This window comes from Meriones unguiculatus, chromosome 12 (assembly GCF_030254825.1).
Source record: "Meriones unguiculatus strain TT.TT164.6M chromosome 12, Bangor_MerUng_6.1, whole genome shotgun sequence".
NCBI lineage: Eukaryota > Metazoa > Chordata > Mammalia > Rodentia > Muridae > Meriones > Meriones unguiculatus.
The window spans coordinates 73,637,589-73,650,537 of NC_083360.1; the positions used below are offsets into that span (position 1 = coordinate 73,637,589).

General features: G+C 37.1%; 1 protein-coding gene across 2 annotated transcripts in view; it reads left to right on the top strand.

Moving 5' to 3' along the window:
* Positions 1-12,949, top strand: part of Ift74 (intraflagellar transport 74) — a 92,340-nt gene that overhangs the window by 18,488 nt on the left and 60,903 nt on the right. For both annotated transcript variants that reach the window (XM_060365871.1, XM_060365872.1), the window contains 6 exons: positions 72-207; positions 2,579-2,627; positions 6,470-6,568; positions 6,737-6,797; positions 11,057-11,116; positions 12,631-12,692. In XM_060365871.1, the coding sequence (XP_060221854.1) occupies positions 72-207; positions 2,579-2,627; positions 6,470-6,568; positions 6,737-6,797; positions 11,057-11,116; positions 12,631-12,692 (467 nt within the window). The remainder of the gene's footprint in view (positions 1-71; positions 208-2,578; positions 2,628-6,469; positions 6,569-6,736; positions 6,798-11,056; positions 11,117-12,630; positions 12,693-12,949) is intronic.

The following is a 12,949-nucleotide window of genomic DNA, read 5'->3' on the forward strand; positions in this document are numbered from 1 at the left end:
TTATCTTATGCAGTAGAAATACACTGTTTTTTTCCTGTTTTAATAAAAGTGAAATCGTTCTTGCCATTTAGATGCCACCAGCAACAGCAAGACCAGGTTCTCGTGGTGGTCCCTTAGGGACTGGTGGAGTTTTGTCATCTCAGATCAAAGTTGCTGATCGTCCTGTAACCCAGCAAGGTTTGAGTGGAATGAAAACTGGGATGAAAGGTATTTATTTTATGAAGATGTGTATGTTCTGTTCCAAAACTATTACATCACATCTTAATACATGAGAAATGTAGCGTGTAGTTCTTATTCTTTGACTTATAAAGTTGTGTAGAATGCATGTGAAATACATTGTTTCCTAGAAAGCTATATGCTTATATATATGATACACTTTGATATTCATTTCTCTGATCATGGAGTTTTGCTATAACTGGAAGAAATTTGAGAAAAGTTTTATGGTTAGAAGTTAGTTTTCATTACTATATAAAATATTTTGAAAAAATTTTAATAGCTTTTACCTTAGAATGACACTTACTGGGCCATTGAGATGGCTTAACAGATAGAGGCTTCTGATGTCAGGACTAACATGATGGAGAGAACCAACTCCCACAAGCTATGCTCTGACCTCCATATATATGCCATGGTACATACACACCCATATACTTAAAAAATTCAATGTAATAACAATTTTAAATAATGCTATTAAAAACATTTCTTAGGAATAAAGAAACATTACTGCCTTTTCTCCATTATAATGATTAAGAAAATAAAGAAGACTAACACGTTTCTCTCTAAGGTATAATAATATATATATATATTTATTTATTTTTGAGACTGTCTGAAAAATAGTGGTTCATTCACTGTGCAACTTAGGATAATCTTGAACTCCTATCTTCTTACCTCAGCTCTTTTCAGTGTTGATATTATACTTGGCTTAAATTAGTTTTGCAAGTTCTTGTTTTTTGGTATGGTAGCAGAGAGTAAACCTGGGACTTTGTGTGTACTAGGTACATGCCCTATGACTAAGTCATATTCCTGACCTTATTACACTGTGTTTGTTTCAGGAATTTGATGAGGGTCATGTTTAATGTGACTAATGATTTATGAGGGCTAAAGATACTCCTGAGGTACAAAGTTAATTTTAAGACAAATTATATCCACAAGATAAAACTGCACAGCACTGATAAGACATTATAAGTCATCTGGATGGTGTTAAGTAGTGTGAGGAAATGTACTTACATCATGTGAAAATGCTGCAGAACTTTATTAGGAATGTGGGCATCCTTGAATTTTGTGTCTGCTGCAGTCCCAGAGCCAGTTCCTTTTATATGCCAAGGGACAACTGTATTTTCATTATTTAATTTTACAGTAAGTATTATTATTTGTGTATGTGTGAAAGAGAGAGAAGGAGGAAGGAAGAGAGGAGGAGAGGGAAACAGACACATACAGGGTGTGGGGAGACTCTCATGTGCTACAGTGCATGTGTAAAGTCAGAGGACAAGTTTCTGGAGTTGGCTCTTTTCAGTGGGTTCCTAGGATCAAACTCGGGTTGTCAGGCTTGTGTGGCAAGCACTTTTAGGCACCGAGCCGTCTTGCCAATCCTAACCACTATACTTTAATAGTGTGGTATTCCTTTTAGGAGACCTAATGGTTTTTTTTAATACCATATTACTTACTAAGTACAAAAACCACTGATTATTTAGAAACTTTTGCTTAATTATTATTAAATAATACAAAAAATGAGTCACTTATTATGTCTCTGACCTCCACGTGTGTGCTATGGCACATGTACCCCCCCCCCCACATTAGACAATCTAATGAGCATGAAACAGCATTTTAAAAATCTTCTTTTGCACTACTCTGTTCTTGGCTTCTGTAGGTCTACTTTCTATTTAGTCTGTTCTGTATGTAGTGCCTAGTTTCTTGTTAAAAATGCTACATTATTATTTTAAAATTAAATTTTTTAATCAAAATTTTTTAAATTTAAAAATTTTAAGTTGTGTGTATGTGTCTGTTATCTCATTTTTGCATATAATTGCAGAGTCATAGAAGCCAGAAGAGGCTGTCAGACTCTCTAGAGTTGGTGTTACTAGCAATTGTGAGCTGTCCAATGTAGGTGCGGGTAACTGAGCTCGCATTCCCTGGAAGAGCAGATGTGCTCTTAACCACTGAGCTAATTCTCCAGAGCAGAGTCTTGGGTCTTATTTTTACTTCTGTTTTGTTTTGTTTTCGAGACTTTTTCTGTGCAGGCCTGGCTGTCCTGGATTTGCTCTGTAGACCAGACTGACTTCAATCTCACAAAGATCCACCTGCCTCTGCCTCCTGAGTGCTGGGATTAAAGGTGTGCACCACCCCCACCCAGCCACAGTCTTGTTTGTTAACACCCTCACATTTAGTCTCATCTTTTTGGTCTAAATTCAGCCTCCTTTCTATCATGATTCTAAGATTCTAGTTGTCAGTGGTTCATCATACAATGTATTGATGCATTTATGAGGACAAGAACTATGGTATATAATGCTGATTATGCTTCGGATTTGTTATTTTGGTCATTTATAATAGAATATTAATATTCACATCAAAAACCCTTTTTTAGGTCCCCAGAGGCAAATTTTAGACAAATCTTACTATCTTGGACTTCTGAGGTATGTAATATATAAATATGTTTTTTTTTTTTTTTTGGTTTTTCTTTTTTTTATGTGTGACCTTGAAGATTTAGTTGCAGTATTTATTCTAATTCTTAGTTACCTTTGAGTTCTAAGAATAATTTTATATTCTAACATAATTTCTGGTTAATAGGTTGTACTGCATGATAATACAATTAGGCTGAAATTGGAGATACAAGGAGGTGCATGTATGTTGCGCATGAGTGGGTTAATATTCATACACTTGTATGAGTGCAGATGGATCCTGGAGAATGACCTTGGGTGTCATTTTTCAGACACTGTCTACCTTTGTTTTTGAGACATGATCCCTTTACTGCCTTGCAGCTTACTAAGTAGGCTAGGGTGCAGGCTGTTGACCTTCAGTGGTCCCCCTGTTCCTGCCTCCCCAGGGCTGGGATTGCAAGCATGGACTACTAAACCCAGCCATTTCACTTGGGGTTTGGTGGTTGAGCTTAGGTCCTTGTGCGTGCAAGGCAAGTACTTTACCAACAAAGCTGTCTTCCTACCTTAGGCTAAGATTTTTATGATTTCATATAGTTTTATGTTAACTATATATTTTGTCTCAGACTGTGCTGCCAAAATAAAATACCTGAGACTGGTTAAGTTATAAATTAAAAGATTTTATTTTCCATAATTACAGAGGTTGCAAAGTCATATGATCAGAGTACTAGGAGTTTTGGTACCTGTTTAGAGCCTGTTCCTTACAACTGGAACCTTTTAAAAAATATTTACTTTTACTTTTTGTGCATTGGTGTTTTGACTGCATATATGTCTATATGCAGATGTCAAATCTTGGAGTTACACACAATTGTGAGCTGCCATGTGGGTACTTGGATTTGAACCCAGGTCCCCTGGAAGAGTAGTCAGTACTCTTAACCATTGAGCCATCTCTCCAGCCCAAGGTGGCACCTTCTTACCTTTATATCATGGAGGAGTAAAACTGGGCCAATGTATCTCCTTCCAGTGCTTTTTTTAAGGCACTAACATCTGTGTAATAGCCTTTATAGCCTAATTACAGACAGAAAAGCTCAACTTCTTTGTGTATGTGTGTGTGTGTGGTGGTGGTGGGGTTCTGTAGAGGTAGTGGGTTGAGACAAGGACTTTCTTCTACATAGCCCTGGCTATCCTGGAACTCATTTTAGACCAGGCTTGACTCAAACTCACAGAGATATGCCTGTCTCTGTCTCCCAAGTGCTGGGATTAAATTAGGTTTGTGCTACCACACCTGACAACAGGTTTAATTTCTTTCCTTGTGAATTTCACATCGTGCACCCCAATCTCACTCATTTCCCTGTCCCCTTGTTTCTGCCCACTACCCTTGCAAAATCTCATCTTGGAGCCTGCAGTATGTCACAATGTGTTCCACAGTATATCCTTTTGTCCACACTTCTTTGCTGGCAAATGTTCATTGCAATGAGTCAATGGTCTGGTTTGAAGACCCTAGCTCCTGCTACACTATCAATACTGGTTCCTTATGTTGTCTTGTGTCATGGAGATCCTGCAGCTTTGCATGTGTAGGACCAGCCCCTTCATATGCCTCAGCAGTTCATTGATGGGGCAGATATTGTGGTGGGGCCAACTTAAAGCCCTGGCTCTGGGCCTGGGTAATATTTGAGCTAGTTAGCCTGCCAGCTTTCCAATACCCACACCTGAGCTTTCCAGCACTTGCCGGGCTACCTCATCCAGTGCCACCCCCAGCACGGAGTGTAGCTCTCCTGTTCTCTTGCCCTGGCAGCAGCTCAACCACACCCACCACAGCAGGGCCAGCTCTGATGTACCTCCCAGGTGAAGTGCAGGGTCCGCTTCCCAAAGTGCTGCAGCAGATTAGGGCGAGGGACAGCTCTCTCTCTCGGTCTCATGTGTGCAGGCCAGTTGTACTGTCTGCTGCAGGTAGTGAGAGCAAAGGGGGGCATCTCTCCCTCCATCATAACACTGCATGGCAGACAAGTGCCAAGGCCAGCTCTCCTATGCCCTCTGGGCTAGCTTACCTGCAGCCACCTTTTCAAGTAGGACCAGCCCTACTGTGCTGCCTAGGCAAAGTGCAGGGTCCACTCTCTTGTGCTGCAGCAAATGAGGGACAGGAACATGTCTCCTATGCTCACACCCTCAGGGCTAGCTCCCCCACAACTCTGGCAACCTGTGCCAGCTCTACTGTGCTTCCTGGGCAAGGTGTGTGACTGATCTCCTGAGTACTGCAGCTGGTAAGGGGCAGGGACAACTCTTCTGTTCTTAAACCTTTGGGGCCAGCTTCCTGATGGTGCCCAGGCAAGGGGTTAGGCCAGTTCTGTACAGCCCTCATACATTAACATGGCCCCAGGCGGCAGCCCTGACCAGGGACATCTGCCTGACCTTTGGTGATAACAGACTCAGACATGGCCCTCCATGGCAGCATAGGCCAGGAACTCACCATGGCCTTAGGTGGCATCATCAGCTACTCATATCAGGCTGTTCCTAACGACCCTCAGGTCTTCAGTTCTGCCTCTTTGCTTGTGTACACATCCTTCTGCTTCTCATTCTCTTCCATCTCTCCACCTGTTATTTATTCATCTTAATGGTGCCCAGGGCCTCTGGGTATCTGGGGTCATCTTGGGCATGGTCTGCCTGCTGGGCCTGTGTGGCGTCAGGCAGTGGTTGTGTCAGGCTTGTTCCCCTCCCAGGCTCCATGGCACTGGGAAGAGGATGTCTTGGGCATGGTCTCTGCTTAATTTTTAATACTGTTAAATTGAGAATTAAGTTTTAATGTGAATTTTAGAGGGGAAACATTATGTTTACATTTTTCATGAATTAATAATATTCTTATGCTTTTATTACTATTATTCTGAATATATTATTCATATAATTGAAATATTACTTATTGTGTTAATAAGAAAGGAAAGAAGTATATATTTATAGTACCTTAATTATTACAGAACTTTGTGTAAGTATGTATTTGGTCATTTGCTACAAGCTTGCCCTAATTTTAACTAACTTATAAGCCTTTTTTGGGGGGGTGAGGGTAATAATTTTGAGTTGAGGTCTCACTATATAGCCGTGGCTATCCTGGAACTCATTATATAGACCAGGCTTGTCTCAGCTCACAAACATCGGCCTGCTTCTGCCTTTTGAGTGCTGGGATTAGAGGTCTGTGCCACCATGTCTGCCTTCAGGCCTTTTAATAAGGTCTCTAAATGAAGAGCTTTAAAAGACATACAGTATTTTAATTTTATGTGTATGAATGTTACACGTGTGTATGTATTGCAGCATGTGGAGGTCAGAAGAGACTGTTGGATCCGCTGGAACTGGAGTTACAGATGGTTATGAGCTGCCTTGTGGGTGCTGGGAACTAAACCCTGTTCTTACCTAATAAGCTGCCCCGAGCCCCTCTATAAAGAAAAAAAAAATATTCTCCACCTGATATCTTTCTTTTTTCAGATGTCCTAGTAATGTATTTCCATTTCCTTTGTTTGGTTTCTGGTTTTGCTTCTATTTTTTGAGACACTGCCTCAATCTATAACACTAGCTGATTTGAAACTCACTGAATAAGCCAGGCTGTCCTCAAACTTGTATTGATCTTCCTGCCTCTGCTTCCCCTGTGTGTTGGGATCAAAAGTGTATACTACAATGGCTGGCTTGTTTCATCTCTCTTAATGATTAGAGACTATATCTATGTCAGTTATTTTTTTCAATTTGTTCAGTGGAATAACATGAGATAGTTCCCTCTGAAACTGTTATTTTTAACTGAGTTTAATATTGTTACACATTTATGAAAAGCTTATTTTGTTTATCTAGGAGTCTTTTCTGAGTTGGAAGCATTCCTGAATTTCTTTTTTCTTCTCAATTAGGAGCAAAATAAGTGAACTCACAACTGAAATTAATAAACTTCAAAAAGAAATAGAAATGTATAATCAAGAAAATTCAGTCTATTTGTCATATGAAAAGAGGTGAGTAATTTTACAGTTAAAACGTATGAGATTTTAATTAGGAATCCGTACCACTGAATATCAATTCAGTATTCATTCAGTTTTATGAACATTATTTATTGAACACATATGAACACACTCATAAGATTCTTAATAGTGATCTGCTTTTGTATTTGTTTTTGTTTCCAGGGCAGAGACATTAGCTGTTGAAATCAAAGAGTTTCAAGGACAACTAGCAGACTACAACATGGTATTGTCTCTTTTCTCAGAAAATTTTTCTTGATTTTTTTTTTGCTCTTGACACTTAATATTTTTTAAATACCAAACAATACACAAACATTTCTTCTTGTGAAAATTGGAGCTATAAGAATATAGAAAAATTAAATTGCCCATTTCATTTCTCTTTCCTTCATTTCCCTCCCCGGAAATAACAGATTGATAGGAATTTTTCCAATTTTATTTGCATCTTAAAAATTATTTTAAGATACATTTATTTTACTTACTATTTATTTATTTACTTAAGATTTATGTGTGTGTGTGACCTCCAGACATATTTATGGAGGTCAAAGGACAACTTGTGTGGATTATTTCTCTTCTACTATATGGGTCCCAGGAATCAAATACAGCTTGATCAATTCACCAGCTTTGGCCTAAAGTATCTTTACCTACTGAGCCATCTTGCCCCATTGTTTAAAAAGATACTTATAAATCATACATAAGTTTTTATTGTTGTTGTTTGTTTTGATTTTAGAGACAGGATTTCTCCTTGGCTCTCCTGGACTCTCTTTGTAGACCAGGCTGGCCTCAAACGATCTGCCTACCTCTGCCTCCCTGAGTGCTGGGATTAAAGGCATACACCACCATTCCTGGATAATACATAAGTTTTTTTCCCCATTAATATGTGAATAGTTATTTTTAAAGCATTATCTTATGAACACACTCATAAGATTCTTAATAGTGATCTGCTTTTGTATTTGTTTTTGTTTCCAGGGCATCATAAAGTTTATTAGATATAAATGATTTCATTGCTTTAAAAAGATCTTTTAGCTTCCTGTGGACTGCTGTCATGAAATTTAAATACTTATTTAGCATATAGATTATCTCCATCTGTCTGTTTAATTTTGTGTGCACTCTGTCAAATTAGAGTATATGCCTAAAAATAGTTCCATTAAGGATGTTTCTCAGTGTGGACAGTCATCTTGGTAATGCTGATAAATGCCTGTCCTTGGAGTGACAGAACCTCCAAGGTAGTTTCTAGTATCAGAATTTTCTTCTACTTCCCTAAGTATATTAAACAATTAGGGTATGTAGATTTGATGAAGTGACTAGCTTTTGTCTCTGACTGTTGATATAACTAGTTGATATTGTTAATACTTGTCAATGAAATCTTGCTAATTAAAGTACATTATAGTTTTTTTTGTTTTGTTTTGTTTTGTTTTGCTGAGTACCATAGTCTATAACAAATGCTTTGAGACCCAGTATTAATTAGGATTTTCTTTATGTCTGTTTTAGTATATTTATTTCTTTTAAGATCTTATTTTACTTTTACTTATGTGTATACATGTGTGTGCACATGAGAGCAAGTACCTTTAGAGGCCAGAAGAGGGTGAGGGGGTTAATTTCCTGAAGCTGGAGTTATAGAGTTAAATCTGCCTGGTGTGGGTGCTAGGAGCTGAACTCACATCCTCTGTAAGACCCATGTTTGTTCTTACCTGCTCTGCCATTTTCTAGCACCTGATGTTCTATTTTAAATTTGAGAAAACCAGAGATATTTTTTTAAAAAAACTTAGTTTTTAAAAATATTTAAATTTAAAACTTATGCTGGGATGTATTAGGTAAGTAAATGTAAAATGTCAAAGAATAAATCAGAAGTTAAACTGGGCATGATGACAAATGCCTGTAATCCCAGCACCCTGGGAGTCGGAGGCAGGAGGATCTCTGCCAGTCTGGTCTACAAAGTGAGTCCAGGGCAGCCAGGGCTACACAGAGAAACCCTGTTTTGAAAAAAAAGAAAAAAATTAAAATAATTTAAAATATATCCTATTTACTTATGGGTTTAATGAGCTAATATTTGTTGAGTGGAAAGAAGTTAATTAGTGATATGATTTAAATTTTAAGTCATACTACCACTAATTTATATTACAATACAGGAAAGAAATATTACATTTTAAAATATAAAATATAGATTAGAATGTTATAAATATAACAAAATAAAACTTAGTGTTTTTTTAATCATCAATTACACCTAAATATTTTTTGACTATTTTGATTAGGTTTGTTTTGACTAGTTTGACCTTTTATTAAAATAAAACAAAACAAAAAAACCAACCAACCAACCAAAAAGAGTCTAAAGAATAGTATTCCATTGTGTAAATGTACCACAATTTCCGTATCCATTCCTCAACTGAGGGACATCTGGGTTGCTTCTAGCTTTTGGCTATTACAAAAAGAGCTGCTACGAACATGTTTGAGCAAATGTCCCTGTTGTGTACTTGAGCTATACCAGCTATACTTGGCATAGCTGGATCTTGAGGTAGCACTATTCCTAACTGAAAAAGCACCAGATTGATTTCCAAAGTGCATGTACAAGTTTACATTCCCACCAGCAATGGAGTAGGGTTCCTCTTTCTCCATATCCTCTCCAGCATGTGTTGTCACTTGAGTTTTTTATCTTAGCCATTCTGATGGGTGTAAGGTGAAATCTCAGGGTTGTTTTGATTTGCATTTCCCTGATAACTAAGGATGTTGAGCATTTCTTTAAGTGTTTCTTTGCCATTCAATGTTCCTCTATGGAGAATTCTCTGTTTAGCTTTGTACCCAATACTACTCAGCAATTAAAAAACAAAGAAATCATGAAATTTGCAGGCAGATGGTGGGATCTAGAAATGATCATCCTAAGTGAGGTATCCCGGAAGCAGAAAGACACACGTGGTATATAGTTACTTATAAGCGAATATTAGACATATAATATAGGATAATCATACTAAAATCTGTACATCTAAGGAAGCTAATCAAGAAGGAGGAGCCTGGTAAGATGCTCAATCTTCATTCGGAAAGGCAAATGAGATAGACATCAGAAGAGGGAGAAAACAGGGAACAGGACAGGAGCCTGTCACAAAGGGCCTCTGAAAGACTCTACCCAGCAGGGTATCCAAACAGATGCTGCGATTCATAGGCAAACTTTTTGCAGAATGTATGGAATCTTATGAAAGAAGGGGGAGATAGAAAGACCTGGAGGGGTCAGGAGCTCCACAAGGAGAGCAACAGAACCAACAAATCTAGGCACAGGGTTATTGACTGAGACTGATACTCCAACCAAGGACCATGCATGGAAATAACTAAGAACCCCTGCACAGAAGTAGCCCATGGCAGCTCAGTGTCCAAGAGGGTTCCCCAATAATAGGAACAGGGACCATCTCTGACATGAACTCATGGACTGGGTCTTTGATCACCTCCACCTGATGGGGGAGCAGCCTTACCAGTCCACAGACTAAGACAAAGAAGCCAGTCCTGATGAGACCTGATAGAATAGGATAAGATGGAAGGGGAGGAGGTGCTCCACTATCATTGGACTTGGGGGAAGGGCATAGGAGAAGAAGAGGGAGGGACGGTAGGATTGGGAAGGGATTGGGGAGGGGGCTACAGCTGGGATAGAAAGTGAATAAACTAATTAATAAAAATAAAATTTTAAAAAACTGAAAAAAAAAAGTCGAAAGAGAATCCCATCGTTTAAAGCATTCCTTGAAAACAACAAAATTCTGCCAGAGTGCTTTAATCCCAGCCCTCCAGAGGCAGAGGCACCCAAGGCAGTTCTGCTTTCATCGCAAATTCCAGGCCTGTCAGGATTACATAGCGAGACCCTGTCTCAAAAAGCAAAAGATAAAATAAAATAAAAGATAAGATAAAATTCTGTCTCTGCTACTTCCTAAATGTCTTTAAAATATGGACTGTAATTTTCCTTGAGTTAGTGCAGACCCAGACCCTGATGACTGTTTCAGACACGGTACTTGTTGATGCCTGACTTAGGGTTAGGTGTATTGGTGTACTGTTTATGCTTTGCTCTATTACTTTTTAGTTTTTAGGGGAAAGAAAGTTGTTTTAATTTTCACTAGTGTGAATTTGTAAGACAATATTTTTTTAGTGGGGGGGGGATAAAAGTGGTAGAAAATTTCCAAAGCTGCTTTTTTTCTGGTTTAGACTTTTCTTTATAAACTTGGTGTTTTCAGAGCAAATAAAGCTCTTCAGCGTATGATCTTAAAAGGAACAGTATTTCATTACTTCTCATTTACATACCAAAAGTTTAGTTTACTATTGGCCAAATGAAGAGTATGTTTAGTTTTTTTATGTTGTTTTTTAGTGTAACTCACTATTTTTCTTAGAAAATAAGATATGTAGTAGTATTAACACTGAAATGACTTACTATATATGAAAATAAGTATGTATATTCAAACTTGTCTGAAACTTTAAGGCTAACAGAATGGTGCTTTTTCTTTGTATTTTTGCTTTTAGTTGGTAGATAAACTTAATACCAATACTGAGATGGAAGAAGTAATGAATGATTACAACATGGTAAGAAAATATATAAATATAAGCAATAGCTGTACATATAAATCATATCCTCTAAAATAAAGCATTATCTAGAAATATTTTGATAAAACTTTATGGACGTTAGGGTGGTTATAACTCTGATCATTACTATCACAATTCTCAGTAAGCACCCTTCATTGTTCTTTTAAATCTCCATTGGTGTTGAAGTAAATGTTTTAATTTCTGTCAGTAAAGCTCTGTTTCAACTGATCTTGTGTTAGGGAATCACCATCTATATTGCTTAGATATATATTAACAATATTTTGGTTTTAACCTTTTAAAAATGTTTCTTTTAGGTTTAAATTTTCTTTTTTACAAATGGAACTAAAACTCAATGGAGATATCATCTTTAAAAACTTCTTATAGTTTTTTAATTATTTAATGCTATCTCCATATATGTTCTTGCCCTGTGCCCTCAGAGGCCAGAAGAAGGCATTGGGTTGCCTGAGGCTAGAGTAACAGGTAGTTGTGAGCCTCCATGTAAGTGCTGGAAAATGAGTACAAGTCTTCTGGAGGGGCAGCCAGTGTTTGTAACCGCGGAGCTATTGCTCTAGTCCGTCCGCACAGGAATGGCTATACCAGACACAGCTAATAATACTGATTTGGGGAAATAAGGATTTGTGTTCAGTGTTCATATAAGTATCTAACCTATTTTCATTTTAAATGATAAAATACAACAAAATTCTATAGCTTATAATTTATTTTCATGATGAAATATTTCTGTGAGAACAGCGCTGTTTTATTTATTTTTTTTTTTTTTTGAGACAAGGTTTCATTATGTTGCCCTGGCTATCCTGGAACTCACTTAGTAGACCAGGCTAGCCTCAAACTCAAAAATCGGCCTGCTTCTGCCTCTCAAGTTCTGGGAATGAAGAGATGCCCCATAACAGCCTGACTAAACAAACAAACAAATAAAAAACTAAACAGAATTTTTAAAATTACTTCTACATTTGGGGTTCTAAAATAATTTAGCAAATTATTTTTAGTTTCATAAACTTAGAAATGAGTTTTATTGCTAGAAATAAATAACAAAAACTTTGAAAAGTATTTGGTTAGTGTTTGGGGTTGGTCCTGATTCAGGTCTTTGTGTATAAAGTCAGCTGGGAGTACTTGGGAAATCATAAAGTATTTAAGAACAAAATGGTGTTGATTCTAGATTGAGCATATGGCTAATCAAGTTTTTATTGTACATGTAGTATGTTACTGAAATGCTGTTTATGTAAATTAACTTTACATTATTAGACAGATCATTAAAGAAAAATGAATTATTTTGTGTGAGCTTATAATGTCAATCTAAAGAACTAATATTTTTTCTGGTAATATTGACTTATTTATCTGGTAGTGTTCTTTTTTTAAATAAATGATATAAATTTTTTCTAAATTTGCATGTGGCCATTATTACAAGAATCTCATTTAGTACCAGAGTAACCTTTACAGAGAGTTTGGTGGTTCCCTTTTTAAAAAATGACTAACGTCTGTGTTAACTGTTTACACAGCTTAAAGCTCAAAATGATCGAGAAACACAAAGTATGGATGTCATATTTACTGAAAGACAAGCGTAAGTTTACATTAATAAATGAGTTTTGGTAACTCATTTAACTTTAACTTTTTCTCTTATTTTGCTTTTTTTTTTATTAATTAACTGTTGGTTCCTTATGAGGCAGTATCTTACTTTGTAGAGTAGGCTGCCTCAGATTCACAAGGATCTTTCTGCCTCAGCCTCCTGTGTGCTGGGACTTCAGACAAGAACCACAATTGGCATCTTACTGACCTTAATTTAAAGTATATATTTGTGATAGAAAATGTATTTTTTTT